This window comes from Medicago truncatula, chromosome 1 (assembly GCF_003473485.1).
Source record: "Medicago truncatula cultivar Jemalong A17 chromosome 1, MtrunA17r5.0-ANR, whole genome shotgun sequence".
Lineage (NCBI taxonomy): Eukaryota > Viridiplantae > Streptophyta > Magnoliopsida > Fabales > Fabaceae > Medicago > Medicago truncatula.
Genome location: NC_053042.1, coordinates 24,506,421 through 24,533,853, shown reverse-complemented (window position 1 = coordinate 24,533,853; position 27,433 = coordinate 24,506,421). Strand labels below are relative to the sequence as shown.

The 27,433-nt window shown below is 34.0% G+C and overlaps 3 protein-coding genes across 5 annotated transcripts; all 3 read left to right on the top strand.

Moving 5' to 3' along the window:
* Positions 1-765: 765 nt before the first annotated feature.
* LOC25483365 (serine/threonine-protein kinase Nek4) lies at positions 766-24,406 on the top strand. 3 transcript variants are annotated; one of them, XM_013612047.3, is made up of 14 exons: positions 16,353-16,510; positions 16,636-16,765; positions 17,084-17,150; positions 19,260-19,325; positions 19,436-19,482; positions 20,095-20,140; positions 20,707-20,787; positions 20,871-20,913; positions 21,006-21,055; positions 21,288-21,369; positions 21,452-21,501; positions 21,596-21,669; positions 21,766-21,817; positions 21,899-24,406. In XM_013612047.3, exons 2-14 carry the CDS (start codon positions 16,680-16,682, stop codon positions 24,137-24,139), a joined length of 2,985 nt encoding a protein of 994 aa, XP_013467501.1. In that variant the 5' UTR covers positions 16,353-16,510; positions 16,636-16,679; the 3' UTR covers positions 24,140-24,406. The 3 variants fall into 3 exon arrangements, with proteins under 3 accessions (XP_039682524.1, XP_013467501.1, XP_024632238.1); XM_024776470.2 differs by having other exon boundaries at positions 16,380-16,765; XM_039826590.1 differs by lacking the exons at positions 16,353-16,510; positions 16,636-16,765; positions 17,084-17,150; positions 19,260-19,325 and adding an exon at positions 766-786.
* LOC25483363 (pentatricopeptide repeat-containing protein At3g49740) lies at positions 1,206-3,873 on the top strand. The gene has a single exon (XM_013612043.3). The coding sequence runs from the start codon at positions 1,357-1,359 to the stop codon at positions 3,580-3,582; it is 2,226 nt and encodes a 741-aa protein (XP_013467497.2). The 5' UTR covers positions 1,206-1,356; the 3' UTR covers positions 3,583-3,873.
* On the top strand, positions 7,594-11,566 carry LOC25483364 (chaperone protein dnaJ 6). The gene is made up of 8 exons (XM_013612044.3): positions 7,594-7,914; positions 8,004-8,102; positions 9,342-9,443; positions 10,314-10,373; positions 10,465-10,571; positions 10,648-10,730; positions 10,969-11,059; positions 11,142-11,566. The coding sequence occupies exons 1-8, from the start codon at positions 7,792-7,794 to the stop codon at positions 11,344-11,346; spliced, it is 870 nt and encodes a 289-aa protein (XP_013467498.1). The 5' UTR covers positions 7,594-7,791; the 3' UTR covers positions 11,347-11,566.
* Positions 24,407-27,433: the final 3,027 nt, after the last annotated feature.

The window sequence follows — 27,433 nt, the reverse complement described above, 5'->3', positions numbered from 1 at the left end:
ATTACTACTTCGATAGTTATTGGTACACTTGCCAAATATCTATCAGACAGCGCCAACTGTATTTGCTAAAAGTACAATAATCGTATTAGGGTTTGTATCCTATTAGTCATGCCTTGAGTAGGCTCTCAAGGATTGTATTTATAGCCTTCTATGGGCCTGATTTGTGGTTACTTGGCCAGCAAGTAACAAGGTTATCTAGGTAATTAGGTGATTTTTAGATGTTTCTGGAAACAGTTTAAGGTGACGTCTTTAAGAGGATGCGCTTTGGGCCTAAAAGCCCATCTGAAGGGTGTTTTAGGCTTTATCAAGGGCGCTAAGGCCTTCTGAAGGGTCAGAGAGCCCTTCTAGGAGTTTCTTATGTCTTTAGGAATATTATGACGGTCCATTACTGCTGGAGTCTTCGTTGTTCCACCACACTATATACTAAGAGGATGGACCAATGATGTTAGAATCAGGATTTTTAACACAAAATTTTAATAGATTTATAACACAGAATTGCAAAGATTTCAATAGAGTTTATGAAATTTTAAGATTTGAGAGGATCACATGGATTTTTAAGAAAAATTTAGAATAAAAAAAGTAAATGAAAAAAATTACTCCATCAATTTTTAAACATAAGCAACAATTTTTTAAGTTCATTCATTTAATGATGAATGTGTTTCATAATATGGACCACATTCACCACCTTCAGTTCACGCCGCGACGACACCGACGCCCTCCATCTCCATCGAAGCTCAGCGGTCGTCTCTAAACTCCGGCTCTCCACAAACCTTAACTGTATAACTTGTAAGTGATGCTTTGATTTCCCATTTTCCCTTCGATTTTTGAATACATATTGTGTTGGTTTGTTTGTTAATGAATTTGGTTTCAGCCAATTTCCCCATAACCTAATCAAACCCTTTTCTTTTCTTTTCTAAACTGTGTTGAAGGAAAGTAATGGGACAAATTGAAATCGAATACAAATTGTAATTGCTTGTACTGTATTTTAGTTTAGGGTATTTGTTTCGTAAACTATTATCAAATGCTTTGAGCATGATAGGCAATGCCTTAGTTATTTCGTGGTTGAGAAAATTAGATATATAAGACATGACAAAAGGGCAGACTGGCTCCCGCATACGCAGGGTCCGAGAAGAGATCCCACCATTAGGTGTATTGTTGGCAGCCTTACCCTATTTTTTTACACAAGTGGCTTAGAGAAATACAAAGACGGGTTGAGATGGAGAGCAGCGACTATCGAGTGATGAGTGAGAGAATTAGAGCCATAGGGAGGGTTGTATTTCTGATTTTCAATATTTAAGACTACTTAATATTTATGCTGTTTTCGTGATTTGTAGGAGGACTATATATAAGCAATGCATGCAACAACGAAACAAACCACAAATGAAACCCTTGTTATTCTCCCAACGAATATGGACCGACACATTTTCAAACCAACAAATCCTCAAACTCAACCACAAACTCACACACCTCACAAAAACAAACCAATTCTACGAATCCCTCAAACTCTTCACCAAAATCCACTCTTCTCATAAACCAGATCACTGCACTCTCTCAACCACCATAACCGCCACCTCGAAAACCCGTCATGTCACCGTTTTTGGTAACCAGCTTCACTCATTTGCCATTAAAACCGCCCTCAAAGCCTATTCCCATGTCGCGAATTCGCTACTCTCGCTTTACGCGAAAGCTCATGATCTTGTTTCTGTTGAGTTAGTTTTTGATGACATTCAATGCCCAGATGTTTATTCTTGGACAACGGTTCTATCTGCTATTTCTAGATTAAGTGATATTGATTATGCACTCCATGTGTTTGATAAAATGCCGAAGTGTTATGTTGCAGTTTGGAATGCTATTATTACTGGGTGTAGTGATAATGGATGTGAAGATGTTGCTTTTAGGTTGTTGAAAGATATGTTTAGGATGAATGTTAGGGGTGATAATTACACGTTTGCGACAATGTTGAGTTTGTGTCCTTTATCAGAGGGTTTGGATTACGGAAGACATGTTCATTCTGTGGTTGTGAAAAGTGGGTTTTTGGATTGGACTTCTGTAGTTAATTCTCTTATTACTATGTATTTTAATTGTGGTTGTGTTGTGGATGGTTATAAGGTGTTTGAGGAAATGGAAGGAGGGGTTCGCAATCATGTTACGTATAATGCGATGATTGATGGTTTTGTGAGCGTGGAGAGATTTGAAGATGCTTTTTTGATGTTTAGGGATATGCATAGGGGTAGTGTTTGTTTGAGTGAAGTTACTTTTGTGAGTGTGTTGAGTTCTTGTTGTTCTTTGAGAGTTGGGTGTCAAGCACAAGGTTTGGCGATTAAGATGGGGTTTGATTGTGGTTATACTGCTGTTAATAATGCTACAATGACCATGTATTCTTTCTTTGGGAAGGTGAATGAGGCTCGAAGTGTTTTTGAGATAATGGAAGAAAGTAGGGATCTTGTTTCGTGGAATGTAATGGTTTCGATGTTTTTTCAAGAGAATATTAATGAGGACGCAATCTTGACCTATATAAAAATGAGGAGGGAAGGAATTGAACCGGATGCGTTTACTTATGGAAGTCTGCTATCTGCTTCAGACTCTCTTCAAATGGTGGAGATGATCCACTCCGTCCTTTGCAAAAATGGGCTTAACAAAGTTGAAGTTTTGAATGCATTGATTTCTTCGTACTCTAGAAATGGACAGATAAAGCGAGCTTTTCAAATCTTCTCTGATCTTGCCTATAAAAGTTTGATATCATGGAATAGTATCATATCTGGGTTCGTTTTAAATGGATACCCAATGCAAGGGTTAGAGAAATTCTCTGCATTACTTAATACACATCTCAAGCCAAATGCTTATTCCCTCAGTCTAGCTTTGAGCATTTGTTCCTGCACTCCAGACATGGATCATGGGAAACAGGTTCATGGTTACATACTACGACACGGTTTTGATTCAGAAATTTCACTGGGTAATGCCCTGGTGACGATGTACTCCAAATGTGGATTTCTAGACAGGTCATTGAGTGTATTTAATGAAATGGTTGAAAGAGATACAATCACTTGGAATGCTATCATATCTGCTTATTCACAACACGGACAAGGCAAAGAAGCCGTGCATTGTTTTGAGGCGATGCAAATCTCCCCTGGAATCAAACCAGACCACGCTACCTTTACTGCCGTCCTTTCAGCTTGCAGCCATTCAGGTTTAGTTGATGATGCTACCCGTATTTTTGATATCATGGTGAACATTTATGGATTTGTGCCAAGTGTGGATCATTTTTCTTGCATAGTTGATCTTTTAGGTCGCAGCGGTTACCTCGATGAGGCTGAAAGAGTAGTTACAGATGGATATTTTGGAGCACATCCCAATATGTGCTGGTCATTGTTCAGTGCTTGTGCAGTTCATGGTAATTTAACACTAGGAAGAAAGGTTGCGAGACTTCTCTTAGAAAGGGAACAGAACAACCCATCAGTTTATGTGCTTTTAGCAAATATTTGTGCAGAAGCAGGCCAGTGGGAAGAAGCAGCTAAACTGAGAGATATGGTGAAACAATTTGGGACGACAAAGCAGCCTGGCTGCAGCTGGATATCAACCTAGGACTTGCAAGATATAGGTGTTTGTAAATGTATAAGTATGAGCAAAATGCGATGTAGTTAGTGTACATAGTTTAATTTCGAATACGCTTAACAGAAGAGGATGATGTGATATGAAAGATATATTCCAAAGTGGAGTTCCTGTGCTTGACTAAAAGCTGGCTAAAGTGCTGGTTTTTATTTCGCTCTTGGCATCAAAGGTGAATGTCAATGAGTTGTTACTATTCTCTGTTATTTGTACTTTACTGGAAGTAATACTGTAATAGGACATCCATGACCATGCATATTATCTTTATTCAATTACTGTATATAATGATTAATTTTCACAGGAAGCTCATTAGGCTTTGTTTAACCTTAACAGTATGAACAAGAAGTTAAAAACCATTTGAGTTATTATATAGACATTTGCTTTATGTATTAGTCCCATGGGGTTCACACTTATCTGCTTGAAATTGGGTTTAGACCACCACATACTCAGTTATACTGTAATTTTGAAATCTATTTTAATTTAAAGATTTTCAGACTATTTAGTAAAAAGTTATAATAATCAATAAAAGATAAAATGTTAGTATTATATATATTACTATTGATTATTGATATGATAAGAACGTAAAAGCAACATCCTTTAAAAATAAAGCTTATAAGCAATAATAATTGGAAAAAAATCATAGATTAATGGGTTAGATATGTTTTTAATTCCTACAAAATCACGAGTTTTTAAATTTAGTCCCTATAAAATTTTAATGGTAATTTTAGTCTTCTAAAATATTGTAGTTTGCAAGAATAGTCCCTATTTTGAAAACTTTTTACAAAAAAAATAGATACTTTTAGTCCTCCAAAATAGTCCCTATAAAATGCAAATAAGGACTAAAAGTAAATAAATTTTTTGTAGGGACCAAACTTAAAATTTTGTAATTTATAGGGACTAAAAACACATTAACCTAAGATTAATTAAGTCGATAATGATTCAACTCATAAGATATGTTTGATATGTTAAAAAAATGAAGGAAAGAACGGAACAACTCCCATTATACAATGTTTGATTTGTAAAACTATTTTAAAGACATAGAAATTCTCGTCTATTACTAAACCATAACACAACTTTTTGTCCCACGAATAAGTTGTTTACAATAGAAAAATAGTATTTTGTCCAACAAAAATCATGTAAGACCAAAATTTATTCAATACCACAAAATTTTGGCGTATAGTGCCCTACCTTGTGTTGTGTTTTTCTGTCTTGTACTTTTGGTTAATACTACTTACTCCCTCCGTCCCAATTTAACTGAGTTAGTTGAGTTTTTCACACAGATTAAGAAAAGTGTATAAATGAAAGAAAAATGGCTTTGAGTGTCTTTGTCAAGTATTGGTGCATTCTTCTTTATCAATAATGTTTTTTTTTAAGACATAAAAATGGAATATATAAACACCGGCGATGCATCCACTTCAGTACAAGATGTACCAAAGGGTCACCCCAAAAGAGAAACAGTCATACAATATTTACAAGATTACAAACAGTCGATTCCCAAGCAAAACATAGGGTTCGACCACCAAGCCTACGTACCGTGCACAAAATTAACATTATTAGCCTTAAGCCACCACAAAGAATAGTATTTAATCTTATCTAATAATCGATCTATGGTGGTATGGACATTATTAAATATTATGTCATTACGGTCATTGCACACCACCCAGACACACAGAATCCAAACTAACTGAAGGAAGGATCTTCGTTTCCTAGAATTCCCTGTAATATGAATGAACTGATAGAGGTGCTCACTTATATCATAAGGTTCAACACCCAAAACACCAATCCACAATCTAAGATGCCGTCATAAAACCCCATAGCGCTCGCAATGAATAAACAAATGAGACACTGATTCGTCATGACCGCAACCGGCACCACACCCAGCCTCCTCGACACTAAGCAAACCTCTTCTGACAAGATTAATCTTGGTTGGTAACCTGTCGCGCAACAATCTCCAAACAAAAATAGACACCTTCAACGGAACCTGATTGTGCCATGCAAGATCAAGTAAGCCAACCTCTGTAGGTTCAGTCGGAGTCGTCAAAATACTATAGACGCCGCTGACAGTGTAATCCCCTTGGATATCTGGGATCCACTGCCACCTGTCAGAAAAATCAGCCTGCAAAACAAAATCATTAAGAAGACTCCTACACTCCACCACCAACTCCTCCTCCCACGCCCACAATCTCCTCCTCCAACTCCATGCTGCTCCCCCATCCTCCCATCCAAGATTAAACATGTCGGCCACCGTACATAGTTTATTATTCGATAAATTAAATAGACGGCTACAGCGGAACATCACCTAACCACATATCATACCAAAATAAAGTACTAGTTCCATCCCCCTCCCTTTTCGACACCTTCTCTGCAAACCAACTCTCCTCAGAATCGCCTATCCCATCCCTAATCTTCGCTATCTCCCTCCACCAAAGAGAACCACTCCTGCCCCCTACCTCCAACCTCCTCACCATACCGAGCCACCAACACCCTATGCCATAACCCTTCTCTATCCACCAACATCCTCCAGCACCATTTCCCTAACAACGCAGTATTAAATTCCCTCAACTGCCTAACCCCCAGCCCACCAAACTCCTTACGTAAACAGATAGAGCTCCAAGCAACCCAGGAAATTTTCCTGTTATCCTCACTCCCTCCCCAAAAAAATTTATTAAAAATAGATTCAATGATAGAGATGATACATGACGGAGCTTTGAAGAAGGAAAGAGCATAGACAGGTAGCGAGGTCAGGACACACTTGAGAAGAACCAACCGACCCCGAAGGAGAGAAAACAACTTTTCCACCCCGACAATCTAGACTTTATAATATGCACCATATGATCCCAGAATGCTAACCGGCTCGGATTACCACCAATAGACAAACCCAGATACAAAAAAGGCACTTTACGCACTTTACAATTTAAGATTGACGCTGCCTCATTCAACCACGACTTCGATACATTAAGACCAAACAACATACTTTTATTAAAATTAACCTTCAAACCAGACATATCCGCAAACAAAGTCAACACCGCTCGCAAAGCACGAACATTAGCCCAACTCTTAGTGCCCAACAACAATGTATCATCCGCAAATTGCAAATGAGACACAACTGTCGTGTTATTGTTACCAACATTGTATCCTGTAAACAAGTTATTCTCTACGAGGACATCATGACATTAAAAGACCCTCTGCTGCTAATACGAAAAGAAACGGAGAAAGAGGGTCCCCTTGACGCAGACCCCTTTGCATAGGAAACTCATCTATGTAAAGTAGAATATATTGAATTGGGAGTGGTGAAAATAATATTAATTAGAGTTATAATTGAAAAAAAGTAATTAATGTTGTATTGAAAATTGAAATGGGTGACAATATTTTTTTACAAATGGCTCAATTATCAAGGGACAGAAGAAAGTACTGTTTACCATATCAAACGCAACCTATATTTGACAATGATTTGAGTTTGAGTTCTTTCACTTATACATAAACATCTTTAATGTCCAAACCTCTCGGTGAATAGATCTATGTTAAAGAATAACTAAATAGAAAAATTGTTTTTTTTTGTGGTGGCCAGAGTTCGAACTCCGAACCTTGCATTTATTACCAACAGAGCTAAGATCACGAGGACAATAGAAAAATTGCTTTAAAAATGGTGTATTCATTTTTTTTAATCAAAAATTTGTTATTTTGAAGAGAATATTCATACATTTGGGTTCGATAACTTGTTTTTATAATACTTGTTAGCAACTCAGAAAAATATTTTTATTTAAATTTTCTATTACTATTTTTTTTTATTATATAAAATGACAATAACTATAGAAAATTTATACATATAAGTGGAGGAGTTGAGTATAAATATCAATGACGACATTCGATCTAGCAATTTTGATATTTTGAAGCCAGACGAGTTAATATTTAATATATAGTAATTAATGATAATTCTTGATATTTTAAGATAAAAATGTGAAAGCATAACGGCAGATTTGCAGAACGTGACGGCGGGAAAAGAGTGATGGCAGAAGCCAAAAGGCGGGAAGAAATTGAGTTGGAACGCCCAATCCTGGTTATTAATTAAATTAATTAAATAATAAAATAGTTATGAATATTAATTGATTTAAATTAATCATTTACACACAGATATATTAATTTGATTTGAGTGAGAAAAAGAAAACAGAAAACAGAAAAAAGAAAATGGGTAAGAAGAGTAAGAAGAAGAGAAGTAGGGTTTCCGTCTCCGACAACGAAGATGAAGAAATGAAATCGGATAACAACGACGGTTCCAGTTCCGATCAAAACCCGAACTCACTCTACCAGGTAAGTACCTTACTTTAACATTTCTAATTATCACATTTAATTATTAATTTTTCTAATTATTGTTGTTTATGTGAATTATTTATGATTAGGTTCTTGGTGTGGAGAAGACAGCAACTAAACAAGAAATAAAGAAGGCGTATCATAAATTGGCGTTGAGACTTCATCCTGATAAGAATCCTGGTGATGAGGTTAGTCATTCTCTCTGTGCTGAGTAATTGTAATTTTAGGTCTCAGGTTCGAATCTCCCGATTGCCAACAATCTCTGTGTTCGCCCAGTCCATGCAGAGCTTTTCAACTTCAATTGGGCCCCGCTATTGGACGGTGGGATTAGTTTGTTTTTGGCTCAGATACCGAGTTTAAAAAATTAATAAAAATTGTCATGATTGTAATTTTTTTATAGGTCAATATTAGTTGTTAGTAATATGTTTTGTTAGTAGTCAAAATTTGAACCCTAGAGGCCTAGACCAACTTGTTATTTAGCATCCAAACTTCGGATTGAAGGCTTTTCCGTGTTTGACACATGCTGGTGTCTGACACAACATTGATGCATGTAGCTACATTAAATTACTTCTATTTTATCTAATTTTTATCGATGTCAATGTTAGTGTCTGTGTCTGTTTTGGTACCTGTTTGTTAGCCCTATGTTGCATAGTACAAGAATATGGCAACTTTTTTTAAAAATCAAGCTACGAGTATATCAATAATATAACGAGTTTTGTTATATAATATAACATGAGAAAGCTAAATTCTTCAATTTACAACAAAACCATCATAATAAAATTTTAAAAAGTTGAAAATCAGAGTTGGTTTCAACAACAAAAAAACTCATGCACACATAAATACTATATTATCATATTAATATATAAAAGAAAGCCACAATTTTCACCCACAATAGAAAAATGAACTACCATGAGTACCGTACGTGTACCCAGTATGGGTAATTACACATTATGTGTACTTCACCTTTTCACAAGTACCCATGCTTCAAAGGTTCTGACAAGTGGGCAGGGACGAATGAGCAGAGCGAATTGCGCTTGGCCCAAATGTTTGTTTTTGGGGTGAGTGGGGTGTGGGGGACAAAGCCCCCATGTTACGGTTCAAGGGTTTTGTGTAAACTAGTCTGTAACCGTAGTATTTTGATGTTAGTTGTAACATCTTAAACCCTGGTTATTTTCACTGATAATAACACAGAACTACATTGTCCCTATACTCAGAGATGTAGGCATACTTGTCCGCAATTCGGCACCAAAGTGTTTCTTTGTTTGCGATTTATCGTTTCGTTTATCTTTTGTTAAGGGTTGCTGTACTAACAGTGCCTTATAGCCCCCTTGTCAAACTCTTTCAGGTGTCTTAGCTAAACACACCACTTGAGCTGCATTTTGTGGTGGTTGTAATTTCAAAACGTTTGTTCCTTGTTTCATTTGCAGGAAGCTAAAGCCAAGTTTCAGCAATTGCAAAATGTTATCTCCATTCTCGGGGATGAAGAAAAACGGGCACTTTATGATGAAACTGGTTGTGTTGATCATGCTGTAAGTCTTTCAATATTTCAACCTCCAAATATAACCAAACAAAACCATTGTATAATGGCTTTCCCTAAAAAAAAAGCATTCTATAATGACTTTATTAACTACATAGGGATGAAATATTACACATGTTTATCTTGTCGCATTTTATTATTACTTCTTAAAATATGTTTACGCAGTGTCATAGTGTTGAAACAAGGATGATCAAATATTGAAGCTTGGGGGCTTTTTTTCTTAATTCTTTTATTAAACATTCTAAAATAACTTAGTTCTGAACTTGTGTTGGTATTTTGGTTGCAGTTTTCATGATATATAAGATAACAAGTTCTGAAAACAACGCAACAAGCCAGGAACTTAATATGTTAACACAAAATGAAGCAAATTTATTGATTTTTAACAAATCATGTATCCGATCATGACAATTAAAACTGGAAAGAAAAATAAACTTGTTAAGCAAATTGTCAGTTTTTTTTTATTTTTTTTATTTTTTTTTTATATCAAAGGCAAGGTAGGGAAAAGGAAGCAAACACCAGACAGTAGTGTATGTTATCGGTTGAGTTGGTTGGCTGTGAAAGGGCCTTGGTAGGTGCTGATCCTATGGAGGGTCATTTTTGTGGTTCCATGGTGTTGCTTTTGTTAGTTTTTCTGGCTATCCAAGAATAGAAGAAAATGTTGGAATGTAGAAATTGATTGAAATGTAGATTAGACTAAAACTTTCTCATTCTTGCTTCGTATTTCTATAAAACTTATTTTCTAATTTTCAATGTTTAGATCTTTTTGCTCTGGTAACTGTAGTTAAGGAAACTGTTTTCATTACGAAAATTTTTCTGTACATTAGAAAGCTCAGTAACTTGCGTATTTATTTCTGAAAACCAGGACCTTGCAGGAGATGTAGTTCAGGATCTTCAAGAATATTTCAGAACATTGTACAAGAAGGTACTTGTTTATGTATCTTATCTTTTTTTATTCCCAGTGCCTTGTATACGCTTGTTCTCGGTTTGTTTAACTTTGTAATTCGTGCTAATAGGTCACTGAAGCTGATATTGAGGAGTTTGAAGCAAACTATAGGGGATCTGACTCTGAGAAAAATGATTTAATTAGACTTTACAAGGAATGCAAGGGTAATATGAACAGGTAATAAAGCATTTTGATGAGTAAAACCAGCTTTTTGTTAGGGATTCCAGTTTTGAATTTGATATTCCCTTTGCAGGTTATTTTGTTCAATGCTTTGTTCGGATCCTAAACTCGACTCGCACCGATTCAAGGATATTATTGATGAGGCTATAGCTTCTGGTAAGAATATTTCTAACTTTTGTTGGTGCAAACTTAAATTAGACGCTTTCTCTAGATCTAGCTGTCACTAATATAAAAGAGATATTGATTTTTCAAATGCAAATAGATCACCAAGTTCAAAAGAAAATGGAAGCAGATTACTTTTAGCATATTAATATTATTCTGCATATTAATAGATACGCAAATATTTCACTTTTGTTTGATGGTTTTCTTGATGCTTGTTTTCCTATATCTGCAGGAGAACTAAAGGAAAAGAAAGCGTACAAGAAATGGGCAAAGAAAATATCAGAAACCAAGCCGCCAACTAGTCCTTTACGAAGGAAGCAAAAGTAAGTTTATCAAGTAGAGTTTGGCTTTGTTATTGACACTTTAATGTAGGTATAAATAATCACGTGTTTAAATCTTCTACAGATCAAGTAAGGAGCCAAAAACAGATTTGTATGCTATCATATCAAAACGACGAGATGAGAGGAAAGACCGGTTTGATTCTATGTTCTCGTCTCTAATATCAAAATATGGTGGAAGCCATGTGCCAGAACCCTCTGAAGAGGAATTTGAAGCTACGCAGAAAAAGATGGAAAGCCGAAGATCCGCAAAAAAGCCTAGGCGAAAGTAACCAATTTGCCTTTCGGTATAGTCTGTTTCTGTTATGGTGAATGTCACCTCACTATTGTTAGTTGGAATTCTTAACTCTTTTTAAGGCTGAACAATGGGGTTATTTTCGTATACAAGTTAATTTAACTTGTAGTTCAAGACGAGGAACCATCGTACAAATTTGTAGCCTGTGTTATCTTTTAGCAATTTAAGTTGCCAACGTTCTACCATTTTTTATTTAATTTTTTTAGAAACTTATTTTATTGAAGGATACTTGAATAATAACAACATCAATTTTAATTTTTTTAAAAAACTTATTTTATTGAAGGGTGCGTTAATAATAACAACACCAAATGAAATAATATTAGGTAAATTTTTCTTATATTTTAGACCACTACATATTTTTTTTAATACTAGAATCAAGAGTAGCATTAGAGGCTTTAACTATTGCGTACAAGCAAATTAGTATCGCAACCCGAGCTAGATCATTGATATATTTAGTAAAGTAGTAGTACAAAGCTCCGTTGTCAAAGCGGAAATGCGGCGCGGTGCAGCCACCCCAAAAATTGACGTGGTGCAGGGTGTGGGCGTGTAGCGGGAGCTATTTCGGTGACACGGACATTAATATATTTAATATTAAAATACTATACTGTTAAAAAAATTACTAAAATACCTTAAACATTACTCAAAATTCATGAAGTATTCCTTATTTGAAATAAAAGTCACAAGTCTTAAGTAAAACATAAAAGATATTTGCAAAAAATACTAATAAAATTCAAGGAAACCGACACTTTAAACCTCTAAAGCTTAAAGTACCAAAACTGCAAAACATTAACAAAACTACAAAGTACTATTGATTTACGAGTAAATCATCAAATTGATCTCTATTTTTATATAAAATTCTCAACTTGGTCCATGATTCTATTAATAACTCAAAATAGTTTCCGTCTTTGTCAAATGTTTCTCATATTAACGTATCAAATAAAATACAATTTAAGAAATGTTTGATAAAGAAAGAGACTATTTTGAGTTATTAACAGAGTCATAGATCAATTTGTACTTTTTCTATTTTCTGCAAAGTATAGTTACAAGAGCTTGAATGTCATTTCATCTTGGCGGCAACATTCCCTTTGACTCTTGTATTGTTCTTTCCTGACTGCTGCCGTGACTTGTGAAAAGGCATAACATGTGTATATACCGTGTATTTTCGTTTTCCCACCCTTATTATATGCTATGTTTGATATAACTAACAAGAAGATAGAAAAAGGTGAAAAGAGAGAGAGATGATGGCTATAGTAGTTAAGGTCTTCTTTTCCCATTATTTTTTGTTTGTTTGGATTGAAGAGAAGAAGATAGGAATACAATTATTCTTGAAAATGAAATGATATAAATAGACTTAAATTTTCAAACTAGATAAATATTTTAATTTAATTCAATATGATTTTTTTGTAATAGTTAAGGTGTGTGTTTGGAATGGCTTAAATTTTTCAAAACGCCGGTAGGAAACCACGTTGCAGCAAAAGCTAGGAAAGTAAGCTTCTATTTTTCCACGAAAGTAGCTCCTTGAAACGTGTGTTTGGCTTTTCTACTGCCAACCCAAACAGATACAAGATTGATTTCACTGTTCATAACTTTGAAAAGTGATTTTAGAGATGTCTCCTTTCAAAAGTAGAAGTTATCGGCTATTTGTCTGCTTCAACCTCACGTAAGTTATCGGCAACAATAGATGTTTCCTTTTTTTTTTTTTCTTTTTTTTTTAAACTTTTTTTCTATCCAAATTGATATCAATTAGATCATATCATTTGGTAGGATGAGGAGGAAGACCACATGCTTCTACTTCAAAGTAAGCAAATGTAAAATATACCGAATAATAATTATTTTGATTACATAGAGAAAATCACAACAAAAATATCTTGAATATAACCCTATTTAAGTATTCAAAAGTCAAATTTATTTTTAGAGTATTATTCAAGTGACCTAGATTTTTCGTCAAAAAAAAAAAAAGTGACCTGGACTTGAATATAATTCAACGTTTTCCCCAAAATGTAAAGTTCTTAGAAATTTTATGAAGAAATTCTATAGAATTGATTTTTTTTTTTCTTTTGAAAATGTCAAAATAATATTAAAAAAACCACAACCAGACGCTTTAGCACAAGGAGTGCTAAAAAGCCTAGATAAGATCAAAGTTCAAGATACACCGTACAAAGCCACAAAGGCAAAGAAGCACCAAAAGGAAAGAAACAAGCTAAACAATTGTATTTAAGCAATGTAAAGGGTTCCGCCTCTACAATTGATAATCAAAATCGAAAGTAACATATTACAACTTCAACCACTAAAAAGACTGAAGCTTCACATTTTCACATAAGGATTGAATTGATTAAACTCTATACTAGCTTGAATTTTGTTAAATTAATGTACAATGGCCTTAGATCAATTTAATCAGGCAGGGACTAATTCAATTTTCAATCTATTTTTTTTATTAAAACAATCTATAATCTTTTATTCATTGCAAGAGCTCTAAACAATATACATTAAAATGTAAAAATAAGGATGAAAAAGATGACACTATTTTTATCCTAGTTCAGTAACTTATCCTCTCGTGTGACCTAATCTAGTCCCATGGAAATTATGAAATTGTATTTCACTATTTCAGAATTGGACTTTTGATACATATTTAAAAGATTCTTGGAATACCAATTAATAATAGGGTAAATACCTCTTTTCATCTCTGTAATATTAGCGAATTCCGGTTTTAGTCCCTGTAATTTTATATTCTTTCACTTTTGGTCCCTTCTTTCATCACGTCAGCAGAATCTGCATAAATTACGTCCCTGTAATTTCAGATTCCTCCCACTTTTCGTCCCTGTAATTTCAAATTTCTCCACTTTTGGTCCCTCATTTACGTGCCATGTATGCAGATTCTGCTGACGTGGTGGAATAAGGGACCAAAAGTGGAAGAATATGAAATTACAGAGACAAAATCTAAATCTTTTTTTTACATGGACTAAAACTAAAATTCGCTAATATTACAGGGACAAAAAGAGGTATTAACCCTTAATAATATATTGACAATCCCTTCTTCAACAACCCAATACAATTCAACGCCATAAAGATAACGTTACCTTAGTACAAGAAAAGAAGCACCCTATGGAAAATTGGATCCCACATAACTTGTATTTTCTTTGAAAGATTTTCACTGATGATGATAGGGACAAAACATCAATGTTTTCTATTTAAAAATGAAATGTTTTTTATATGAATTCCAAGTGAGAAAAAATTAAAATAGCTTACAAAACTAACATGCAACGTGCAAATGGATTTATTCTTTTTGTTTTGTTCGAAAGGTGCCAATGAATTTATATTACTCTATGAATCGATCTTCAAACAAAGTATCCACTTTCAGTATTTTTTTAATGAATTTATTCTTAGTGGATTCACACCAACGGATGAATCAATTCAAAATGGTGCACCGTAAAATTTACCCAATAATAGTTTTTTGTTACATAGGGAAAAATAATAAAACAATTAAAAATAAAAACATATATTTAAGTGTTCTAAAGTCAACTTTGTATTAGAGTGTTATTTGTGAAGGAAGAGTGTTATTTAACAAAGGTTTTTTTTTTTTAGGTACAATTATTTAACAAAGGTTTATTATGAGAAAAATTGTACTATTTGGTTAAGAATATTAAGTTTTTCTTTGACAAAAATAAAATAAGCTTATAAATACATTTTTCATTCATTAATATTTTTTAGGAAAATACTAAAAGTGTCTTTAAACATTAAACAAATTAAAATAGAAATATTGTGCTGGGAACAATGAAAAATAGTAAATTCAACTTTTGAAAGTTTAAGATTTTTTCCTCAAGAAAAAAACTTTTGAAAGTCTAAAAATTGTTGTCTCCAATTGAGCACTACTCTCTCCTTACTGATTCAAAACAGGTTGTCCAAGCTTTTAGTAACCAAGACATTGTTCCTTGGCAACTAAGGAACATGTGGTCCAACTGCCTCAAATCTCATATTTATAGGAAAGGCAATGCTTTTGCAGATTCTTTTGCTAATATAAAATTAACTCTTAACACATTTGTATATTACTACTCTTTGCCTATACAAATCAGAAGTGATTATGTTAAAAATAGGCTTGGGTGGCCTAATTTTAGGTTTAATCACTCTTGAGAAGGTTTTGGTATAGCCCCCCTTCTTCTTTTTGTATCAATCTTTTTTGGTTAATATGTTTTGGGAGTGAGAGCTAGCTGCTTTCCTCTTTTGCTTAAAAAAAAACTCTCTCCTTTTGCAAAAGAAATTGTTCTAAATTAATTGATCTATTTTGCTTTTCAATACAATATTAATTACTTTTTTTTAAAAAAAAAAAACTCTAATTAATATTACTTTCATCATCTTACCCTTAAGACGAGGCTTTTTGTCTCGTAAAATGTAATGAAAAATAATTTTTTGTTAGGGGCCTAAAACGAGGGCTTTGGTCGCCTTACCCTTAAGACGACCTTGGCTTTTGGTTTTCCTTAACGTATCATAATAACACTTATTATCATACCTTATTTTTAACATGACATTTGTTAGTTAACTCATCGGTAAGATCTTAAGTTGAATAGTTACTTAAAGTTTTATGTGGCATATGTGAGTTGCCAAAATCAAACTCATCACATTTTTGTATTTAAAAAAAGGAAAATGTTGACCAGTGCCTCGGAGCATTGATTAAGAAATTATAAAAAAAATATTTTTTTAAAAATTGTGTATTTTACTTTTTGAAACTCGAAAAAATGCTGCTTTTAATGTTGATTTTATTTTTTCTTTCCATTTTTATCTGCTTAACTACTGTCGTACGGGCATAGGTTAAAGTGACACTACTATGAAGAGAGTATATACTTATGCTTTAAAGAATTATCTTTGAGAGTGATTATCGCAAATTTTATTTTTTGGTTGATTGGTTAGTGGTGGCCAAATGAAAGCAACATGATGTTGGTCCCATATTAGCTTTACTTGACTTTCATACCCTTCATTCTCTTTCTTTCTCTTTTCTAGATAAACTAAATTTAAAATGTGGCTTTACTCATTCCTCATGTCAAACGTGAAACCCTTCAAGTCTCATTCATTATTCACCAAAGTCACACTCTCCTAATTAATTCTCTTACAAACTGCATCTATTTTTTGTCCTTAATTACAAGAGTTTGGTAACATACTAATACCATGAATTCTAATTCATTCACACTCACATTTATTTCATAAACTTATATTATACTTTGGTATAAAATAAATATCCAAATATTTCACTCATCTAGATTTTGTAACAATTCAGGATCTGTTAGCTACTGTTTTTCACTGTTCTGTCTTCTTCAGAAGATGGAAAATTATGAAGTGATAGAGAAACTTGGTAGAGGTGCTTTAGGTGCAACTTTTCTTGTTCTTCACAAAACTGAAAGAAAGAGGTAACAAAAATGTTTTGTTCTTTTTTTCTGTCTGTCTGTTTTTTTTTTTTTTTTGGTAACGGTTATGTTAAACCATGCATCATATGAACTGTTTCAACTTCAAGATCGAATTTTTTGTTCAAAATTGGTCAACCCCAGATGAAAATTTTCAATCTTTTTGTGTTGAATTGTTGGTGAATCAGTTTTCAGTTTTCAATTTTTTTGAGAGAGGAAATTTTAAGCTTTGTTTGAGATTGAAAACTATGCTAATTCAATTATGTTTTTGGTTTTCAAATTTTTGTTATTTATTACTTATTATGATGATTTCATTCATGGTAGGTATGTGTTGAAGAAGATTAGATTGGCCAAGCATACAGAGAAGTCCAAATTGACAGCATACCAAGAGGTTGGTTGGTGTAACAAATTCTTCCACTTATTGCATATATTCAGTGTCAACCATACAATTATTTATTTGTTTTATTATAAATAATAGATGTACATCTTAATTTTCCTAATAGTTGATCTGTTTCTTTCCTAATATGTTGAGTCATAGGTGAATTGAATTTGCTTAATCTGACTAGCTTGTACTTGTTAGTGTCTTTATTTCTCTTCCATGAGTCCATGATGATTTATAGACATGTAGTATAGATATATCATTACTCCTGCTATACGCTATGAACCGAACCACTTACGCTTACACGGATACGGCACTGACACGTTGACACCGGTGGAAATTTGAAAAAATGATTTTAATTTTAAAAACTTGGTAATGACCGACTAATCCGAGGGGTCCAATACCACCGTCCACTTGAGGGAGCCTTATTTAAAGCCAGCGTAAAGCTCTGTATGGACTAGCCCACCGAAATTGGTACCACAGAGAATTGAGCCTGAGATCTTGAGAAAAGCACACTCCAAGATCCAAGCCTACACCACCAGGTCAACCCAAGTGGATTATTTGAAAAAATGAATTAATTGAACGTAATATCAGTGTCAGACTTGCTTCCATCGAAGTGTCGGAGGTACAGAGGCTATACATATATCAGTCATCTGTATGAGTTAGTTCCAGAAGCAACACTACTTCTGTACAGAAACAATGACTAGAAAAATATCATTGACTTTAATTTTATTTCTTTTGAAGTAATGATGAAACCTATGAAGCTCAGATACAAACACAGACACAAACACTGATATGTCGACACTGATAATAATTTGAGAAAGTGACATGATTCATTTTAATCATTTGTTTCGGTGTCATGTCGGGCTTATTTGACATTGGGACATGCCTAATCCAAGGAGCGTCTATGCTTCATAGGATGAAATTTCTACATCAGGGTTTTTGTTTTGTAAATTGTATTATGCTTATTAAATGCTTTCAGCATGGTAGGCAATCCCTTAGTTACTTCGGGGTTGAGAAAATTAGAGATATAAGACATGTAAAAGGGCAGCCCGGTGCACTAAAGCTCCCGCGTACGCAGGGTGCCGGAAGGGGCCCCATCATTTGGTGTATTGTACGCAGCCTTGCCTTGTTTTTTACACAAGTGGCTTAGAGAAATAAGACATGTTGTCTATAAAAATACAAAGAGGGGTTGAGCCGGAGAGCAGCGACTGGAGAGTGATTAGTGAGAGAATTAGAGCCATAGGGAGGTTGCAGACCCTCAAAGTTCTGCACTGTTTCTCCGTAATCAAGGATGATATTCTGTACTCCTTCTAATAAACTACACGGATTCTATCCCTAGTATGAGAGCCCTCGTTTGTGGTGTAGATTGACGGTGAAACAAAGGGTGAATAAAGAATTGAAGCAATTGAAAGAGGGTTTCAAGAACTGAGTCAACGGGTAGCGGAGGTGGCCCGAAGGAGGCTATTGATGGATGCAAGAGTCAAACAGCACCGAGTCTTTGGTGCAAAAAGTGTTGAATATAACTTTTGCAACTACAAACTGGTTCGCCTTGAGGATAATCTCTAAGCCAGGGACCCTTTTCTTCGCAACTACAAGCATCTAAAGAAGTACAAACTTATTATAATCTATAAAAATCCGATCTTGAATATAATTTTTGTCACTACAAACTGATCACCTCGAGGATAAGGTGAATGATTAACGCCACTGTCCCATAGTTAGTTGGTTAATTAGGGTTTGGGATAATTTGAGAATAAGGCATGTTTTCTTACAACAGGGGTTGGTAAGGACTAATGAGAGGTAGAAAGTGAGTTGTGAGAGAATTGGTGCCTTAAAACAAGGAGTTTGTTATCATTGAAGTTCTGCATTGTTGTTCTCTAATCAATGGAGATTTTCCGTATTCTTTCTAACAAAATACCAGGTTACCATCCGAGCACCATGTTATATAGCATTTTTAATTGAGACAAATATCACATGAACTGAAGCTAGAATTTTTATAAATATATGATAATATTCTAACTTCATTGTTAAATGTTTGTCCTCTTCATGGTTTTGAAATGGTTTATTTATCTTCTTAGTTCTTACATAAAAATGATTATATTGTCTCTCATTCTGTTGAAGCTGGACCTGATCGCACAACTAAATTATCCTTATATTGTGGAGTACAAAGATGCTTGGGTGGAGAAGGTTAGGACAGAATCTTTGAGATTATAATAAAGTTTGTATTTCTTAAGATGTATAGACTTATTTCAATATTTAAGACTACTTAATATTTATGCTGTTTTCATGATTTGTAGGAGGACTATATATACATTATAAGCGGCTATTGCGAAGGAGGTGACATGTGAGTGTAGTAATATTCGTTAGTGACAGTGATTATTACTAGCATAAATTAAGGTGCTGAGATATAGTTTTTTTATTACAGAGAATACCATATAATGATATCTAAGAGGCAACATGTTTTATTAGAAATCGACGAATATACAATTTACCTAAAAGCTTAAGCTGTTAGGGAAGGTAAAGGTTCGAAGAATGACTTTCATCTCTTAACACGGCTATAACAGACGAGAACGGACCTGGAATGTCGATGAACTATAAACCTCTATCATGTACCGAAATCACACTGAACATTATACAGAGTTTTACCATAGGAAAGTAAATTTTATTCTAAAATTTTAATCATTAGATTTGGAGCGATAAATGTATCAGTGACTCTTATTGTGGCCAGTTAAATAAGTCAGAGACCTTAAAGTTTAAGCAAGTAGACCTAAGTTTTTTTGTACATGTTATGGCTTGTCAGTTGATCTCTAATTTTTTGCTGAAATTTAGCAATACTGTTGAATATTACACCTCATCTCATAGATGTGACATTTATTTTATGTTACTTAGGAGCATTATAAGCCGTTGATTAAACTAAACAGTCTTAATCACGCAATACTGCATTTTTGTTCGGCAGGGCTGAGAATATAAAGAAAGCTCGGGGATCTTTCTTTCCAGAGGAGGTAAATAGTGATATTTAATGTACCATTTCTTACTATATATTTTTGATGGAGGTGAATGGAAGAAAAGGGAGGGAAGTGAAAGGTTTTAAGTAAAGCTCTCCCTTGTTCATGATCCTTTCACATGGAATGGAGGAGAATTAAGGAATTATCATGTAACCCTTCTTAAACCCTGTCTTAACCTCTCATATTTTCTTTCCCTTCATTCTCTTTTGATTCCCTTTCCCTCCAAATTCCTAAACTTGGGCCCAGTTATGAAATCAACTTAACTAATCATATAAGTGCTTATGTATAAGCTGTTCTGGTAACATAATATAAAATAAAGTCAAACTGTTTTTATGTAAGCTATAGAACATTTTCATATAGCCATCTTCATCTTGGAGAGGTTATGAAAATAAATTGAAAACAGCTTATGGACATGTCATAAACAGTTTCCATCTTCCAAACAGTCTCACAAGTTCTTATGCAAGTAGATAAGCTCAAATAAGCCAATCCAAACAAGCCCTTCTATAATGCTTTTCTCGTACAAGTACTGTGAACTCACTCTGCATGCCATTTTCTCTTTGTAGAAAGTCTGCAAATGGATGACTCAATTGTTGCTAGCTGTGGACTACCTGCACTCTAACCGCGTGCTCCACAGAGATCTTAAGGTATTAAGTATTACCTATTTCCTTATCCTAGTAAAGAAATCCTGATATGGTGTTTAAATTAATGCAAGTTCATTTAATTTCAGTGTTCCAACATATTCCTCACCAAAGAAAATAACATTCGTTTAGGTATGAACGCTTTAACCTTTGAACGCTCATTATTTTTGGCTTCCACGTATCATGTAGTCTAAAGCAATATTTGTATTGATTGGGTCCTGCAGGTGACTTTGGTCTTGCAAAGCTACTTGACACAGACGACCCTGCTTCTTCGGTATTATTTACGTCGTTAACAACTTTACATTTATCAACTTATTCTTCAAGAAACTTATTTGTAGTTGTTTGGCTGTGGATTGTTATGTCTAGTAATTGGTGATTTCAAACTAAAAGAAGAATAAATTTTGTTTTCTTTCTTTGAAATTCCTATCATTAATTAATGATAATACTATATAACTAAATCCACAAATTGAAGTCTGTTTATTGTTTGTGCTTTATATCTTGTGTAGGTTGTTGGAACTCTAAATTACATGTGTCCTGAGATCTTTTCTGATATGCCTTACGGTTATAAATCTGACATATGGTCGCTTGGTAAGAGCTACAGATCCTTTACTCTAATTGACAACGCCATATGATATGATATCTGACAATGTGTATCGTTTTTATTTGTAAGGTTGCTGCATGTTTGAAATTGTTGCACATCAACCGGCATTTCGTGCTCCAGTAAGAACAAACTCCGCCCTTCTACAAGAGTTTGATGAAGTCTTTCATTTTCCAATGTTTTCAAGTGAAATAATTTGATTAATGATTTGAACAGGACAGGGCTGGACTTATCAATAAAATAAATAGATCCACCATTTCTCCACTGCCAATTGTTTACTCTTCCACACTGTAAGTCACTTATTCATGTGAGAATATCTCAAAAATATCTCTGGTCAATTTCGATTTCTCCTTTTTATATATAATTTAAATGCTAAAATGCAACAGGAAACAAATTATCAAGAGCATGCTGAGGAAAAACCCTGAACACAGACCAACAGTGAGTTCAAGCGAGCCTTTCATGTAAGATTCATTTACAGGAAACTGTTTCATTCTTATGTTGATTTCTCTTTGTTGACAGGCGGCTGAATTGTTGAGGCATCCTCATTTACAACCTTTTGTTCTCCGCTCTCGTGATGCACCCTCTGTTTTTCTTCCGGTACATCTCATAAGTTGTAACTCACCGAAAAAATCTTACAAATCTAGTGGTGGCAAAGACAATAAGGACAAAGAAGAAGGATTTGTACACCATTTGGAGCGAGTTTATCCCATTGAGGGAAATGGAGACGTACAGACAAGAAATCGACCAAATGGTCGCAAGCTAGCAGTGTCAGTGAGCACAGAAGACAACCTTGAGACTAAAAGGGTTGATCCTACCAGCTACTCATTGGAATTCTCTACAAGTTTTAGTGGCTCAAAAGACGAGTCCACAACATCTGAATCAACCGTTTGCAGCGTGTGCAAGGAAGCAGACTTAAAAAATAGAGCTGTAAGAGACATGGATGATACAGAGATCACTTCAAAGAGTACCCTAGATTTTGCACATGAAAAACAAGTATTTGCAACTGAACATTTTCAGAAGTCGTATGCGGTTGACATAAATACAGGGACTAAAAAAGTCGAAGATACTTTTTCCAATGAAGACAGTAGTGGCAATGATAAAGATGCATCTACCAGTGACGATGTCACATCACAATGTACTCGAGATTCTGTGCACGTAGAAAAAAGATTTACTGTCGAACATTTTCTGAAGGCTGATTCAATTGACATAAATGCATTAACCACAGAAGATAGATACAAGTTTTCCAATAAAGGTTTTGATAAAGCTGAATTACAGAGAGAAGATGTGAAACCTGAGGACTTCATTAAATCAATAATGTCCAGTGAAAATAGATTGGGCATTGATATAGATGGGTCCATTGATGAGGTCACTTCAGAAAGTACACTAGAGTTTTTGCTTGTAGAACAATTTATTACTGAACATTGTCAGAATCCTAATGCATTTGATATAAATGCAGTGACAACAGAAGTTGAAGGTACTTTATCTGAAGGTTGTTTTGATACTTTTTCCGAATGTGATTTCGATGCTTTCTCCGAAACACAGAGAGAAGGCGCCAAAGCAGAGGACTCAAATAAATCAATCATTTACAGGAACGACTGTAATCGAAATGATAAAGAGCCCGTTGATGATATCACTTCAAAGAGCACACTTGATTCTGTACATGAAAAACAGGAATGTACCGCCGAGAATTGTCAGAACTCAAATACAATTTGCATAAATTCAGCGACTACAAAAGTTGATGATAGTCTTTCTAGTGAAGGTTTTGATAAAGCTGTAGCACGAAGAGAAGATGCCAAACCTGAGGACTCGAGTAATTCAATCATTTACATCAAAGACTGCAATGGAGATGATAAAGAACAGTCCATTGGTGATATCACTTCAAAGAGCACACTGGATTCTGTACTCGAAGAACAGGAACGTGCCGCTGAGAATTTTCCAAAGTCAAATACAATTGACATACATGCTGTGACTGCAAATGTTGATGATACTCTTTCCGGTAAAGTTTTTGATAAAGTTGAAGCTCAAACAGAGGATGTCAAACCTGAGGACTCAGGCATGTCAATCATTTACCGCAATATCAATGACGAAAAAGAGTCTATCGATGAGATCACATCAAAGAGCACAGGCGATTCTGTGCATGAAGAACAGCAATTTTCTGCTGAACACTTTCGTAATCCAGATACAATCGACACAAATGCAGTGACTACAAAAGTTGATGATACTTTTTCGAACGAAGGTTTTGATAAAGTTGAAGCCATAAGTGACAATGATAAAATTGGTTTCATCAACGAGGATATGGAATCACCGATTGTGCATTCTGTTAGGGTTGAACATGACCCTGATACTGTAAGCTGCACGAAGGAAAGTGAAAAACCTGAAGCATTCACAGAGGACTCACACATGAACATTCCGGCTTCTGAGAGCAATGATTCACTTCCAGCCAATTATGAAGGCAGTTTCACACATAAACACGATAAAAATGCCTCTGTTGATAAGACACCAAATGAAATTTCCTTAAGCACAAATATTTCACTAGGGGGTGACAAAACAAAGAGGTTGTTGAAAAATTCCGGCCAACAAAGAGCTGATGCTTTGGAGTCTCTGCTTGAGTTATGTGCACATTTACTTAAGCAAGGAAAACTGGAAGAGCTTGCTGCGGTGCTAAGACCGTTCGGAGAAGACACAGTTTCATCCAGAGAAACAGCTATATGGCTGACAAAAAGCCTCATGTCGTCGCAAAAATTTCATCCGGAAACCTAGTTTGGTGAGAGGTTCTCATTATGTATCATTGATTATTATTAGAAAAATGTGTATTTCAAAAAGTTACATGAGTTTGTTCATTTGAGACTCTTGCTTGATTGAGGATTGGAGGCTTGGAAAATTACATCCCCATATTTTTTTCTTGGTGATTTTTTTACTGTAAATGGCTTGATTTATATTTGAGAACTGTTGATATGTTCATTCGTGTTTTTCTGTAAGTTATATGGCTTTGATTGTATCAAAATTAAATATTATCATGTTTCCTCCCTTTCTTGTTTTATTTATTTGTTGGATTTATTTAGAAGATAACTTAAGAGGTAACCTTGACGCAACCGGTAAAATTGTTGTCATGCGACTGAAAGGTCAAAGGTTCAAGTACTGGAATGTGTACAATACACCAAATGATGGAACCTGCTCGCAGAACCTGCGCATATGCGGGAACTTTAGTGCATGATTCACTTGTCCAGTATCTTTTACATTAAACTGTTTTTGATTTTCTGGTTGTTTTAGTTGATACTTTTTGTTAATAACTATAAAAATACTATCTATATAGAAAGGACATTTTGTTTTAAAAGGAAAATCACATATTAATTTCATAATTAATGCCTAAGCTGCAATTTTTGTGTGGTTATTTTCTTCATGTAGCAATGATGTAAGATTTATAAAGCACGTGTACTGAATATATATTGACAATGTAATTTTATACATGCGATTAATGTCATTATGTTTAAATTACTTTCTCAAACATGATCTACATGGTAAAATAAGATCGAAAGCATTTGTATTTTTTTTTTCCATGTACTTTTATGACATAGCTTTAAACTCTTAAATTCTACATAAGAATAATGACAGAGAATTGTGGATTAACATAACTATGAATTCAAATTCATTTTACATTTTCAATGGTTACAAATAGAGTAAAACATATCAACACATAATTATGGTTAATCACTCTTTATTCCATATAAATTACATTACATATATTGTATAAACTTCTCTTCCTGTTGCCCTTCACATGTTTTCCGAGTTTACTGGAACAAGGCAAAGAAAGACAACAATGAGGCGCCAACCAAAGAACCAACAACAGTTGTCGATGCACCGCTAGCAGGGCCAGGGGCTGGGGCTGGGGAAGGAACCTCGTGAGTGGCAGCCAATGCTGCACTCATGGAGAGAGCGGCAACGAGAACGGCGCATGTAACCTTCTTCATGTTCATGATGAAATGTGTGTGAACTTTGTATAAAGAGGAAAACTGTGTTGTTTTATTGATATTGTCTTTGGTTGCATGTATTAAGGTAGAATGAATGAGCTTTAAAAGACATGGTTTGAAGTTATTTTGGGCAAAATGTTACTTTGGTTGGTTGTTAAAAGGTTATGTATGTATGGCTCTCCAAGGATTCAGGGTTCTCTAATTGGTTTTGTACTATAATAAAATAATTGATAACCAGTTAATGGCTCTCAATGAACGCTTACAAATGTATTTTAATATTCCACGACTTTTCGAATTAATCAACTCTTTATCATCCAAACCAACTTAAAATTTTTACTCATCATTCGTTATCTTATCTTAATACAAACATTATTTTCTTTGTTACATGAATAAAAAAATTGAAAAAAAGTAAGATGAAATCTGATCCCAAATTTTTATGTGAATCATGATATAATTGGAAAATTTGTAAAAAAAAATGAGATATCTATCTTTTATCTATTTCAGATTTTATAAAAATAAAAATTTAAAATCTTCTCTCAAAAAATATTTTATATAGTTTTTTTTTCATACTAATTATGCGGGTAATCTCTTCATTCATTCAGATCAGAGGAGCTACACACTATAGAAAATAAGAGAGAACCACAATTCTCATATCGATGATATCCAATGGAATTGGATATAACCCATACCTTTCGAACCCTTTTAATTTACAAATCAATCACCATCATAGTTCATATAATAATAACTAGACGATCGACCCGTGCGTTTATTTAACGGTAATAGGTAATAAAATAGTTTAGATCAATGTCATGATTGTCATATAGTATTTCATAATATTAAGAAGCATAGACGTTGATACTGTACCACAAAATAATATTTCCATGACATCGTCCTTGGTACCGTAACGTAACATAATAGGTGAAGTACAACGAGACGGGTTAACATTTATAAGTAAAAGATTAAGTTAAGTACAGCGAGACTGGTTAACGCTTATTCCTTTATTTTTTATTTTATTTTACTTCAGATAAACATTAAATGCAAAAGCGTGGAGGGAAAAATTAGGTTAAGTATAGCGAGACGGGTTAACATTTATAATAATAATAATAATAATAATAATAATAATAATAAGGGTCTTGTTAACTTGTGCCCTTAGGGCACAAGATAAGAAACTAAATAAAGAATTTTAACTTTGAAAATCGTGCATTCAATACCTTAAAAACTTAAAAAGTTATCTTTTCAATACAATATTTATTATTTAATTCTATTTTAAGATTCTTATATTGTGTCCTTAAGACACAAGTTAACATTTCCCTAATAATAATAATAATAATAATAATAATAATAATAATAATAATAATAATAATAATAATAATAATAATACATAAGTTTACTTTTTTTTTTGAAGAAATATATGCTTACTTTTTAAAATTCATACCTTTCAGAAAGATTTTGATGCTCTTATACATTTTTAGTTCCTAGTCAATATAAATATCACTGATAAGTATAGTATATGCAAAATATCCCTAATGAATTTATAAAATAATGAATTTATAAAATATATAGCTATTCCAATAATAATATCATTGATTGATTGAATTGCTATTAGTAATAAGATGAGTAAATAAAAGCATAGTAATAAGGAATGAGTTGCATAAATGTTATAATATGTGAAATGAATTATTTTTTTAATAGCTCCATTTTTTCTTATATGTCCAACTAGATGTTAGAGACTACTCCTTAATCCTGAGATACGAATATATATTTTTTTTCTCGTTTATTTAACCACTCCTTAAAATATCGTTACTTTTCTATAGTACCTATCGAAATTGATTTGAACTTGAGAATTTAAGAGGAACACACAGATCTTAAACCAATGCGGCAACACCACCAAACAAACCTAAAAGAGTTAAGTGGCTTTCTAATTGATTCTCACAAAGAATTCAAAATAATCCAATTTAAATTCTATCTTGTTTGTGACATCTCTTAATGAAAGTATTTCTAGAAGCTTTCAAAACCAATCAGAATCGTTGCTATGTCAAGGGTGCTTTGGCTGTACTGAAAGAGAGTTCCCACCATATTTGCACTG

Bases quoted from the DNA above. Each gene is read 5' to 3' on its own strand.
- LOC25483363 (XM_013612043.3), top strand. From the start codon at position 1,357: ATGCAACAACGAAACAAACCACAAATGAAACCCTTGTTATTCTCCCAA.
- LOC25483365 (XM_013612047.3), top strand. From the start codon at position 16,680: ATGGAAAATTATGAAGTGATAGAGAAACTTGGTAGAGGTGCTTTAGGT. The intron at 16,766-17,083 runs GTAACAAAAATG...CATTCATGGTAG, and splicing joins CACAAAACTGAAAGAAAGAG to GTATGTGTTGAAGAAGATTA. The intron at 20,788-20,870 runs GTATTAAGTATT...ATTTAATTTCAG, and splicing joins TGCTCCACAGAGATCTTAAG to TGTTCCAACATATTCCTCAC.
- LOC25483364 (XM_013612044.3), top strand. From the start codon at position 7,792: ATGGGTAAGAAGAGTAAGAAGAAGAGAAGTAGGGTTTCCGTCTCCGAC. The intron at 8,103-9,341 runs GTTAGTCATTCT...TTTCATTTGCAG, and splicing joins ATAAGAATCCTGGTGATGAG to GAAGCTAAAGCCAAGTTTCA. The intron at 11,060-11,141 runs GTAAGTTTATCA...AATCTTCTACAG, and splicing joins CCTTTACGAAGGAAGCAAAA to ATCAAGTAAGGAGCCAAAAA.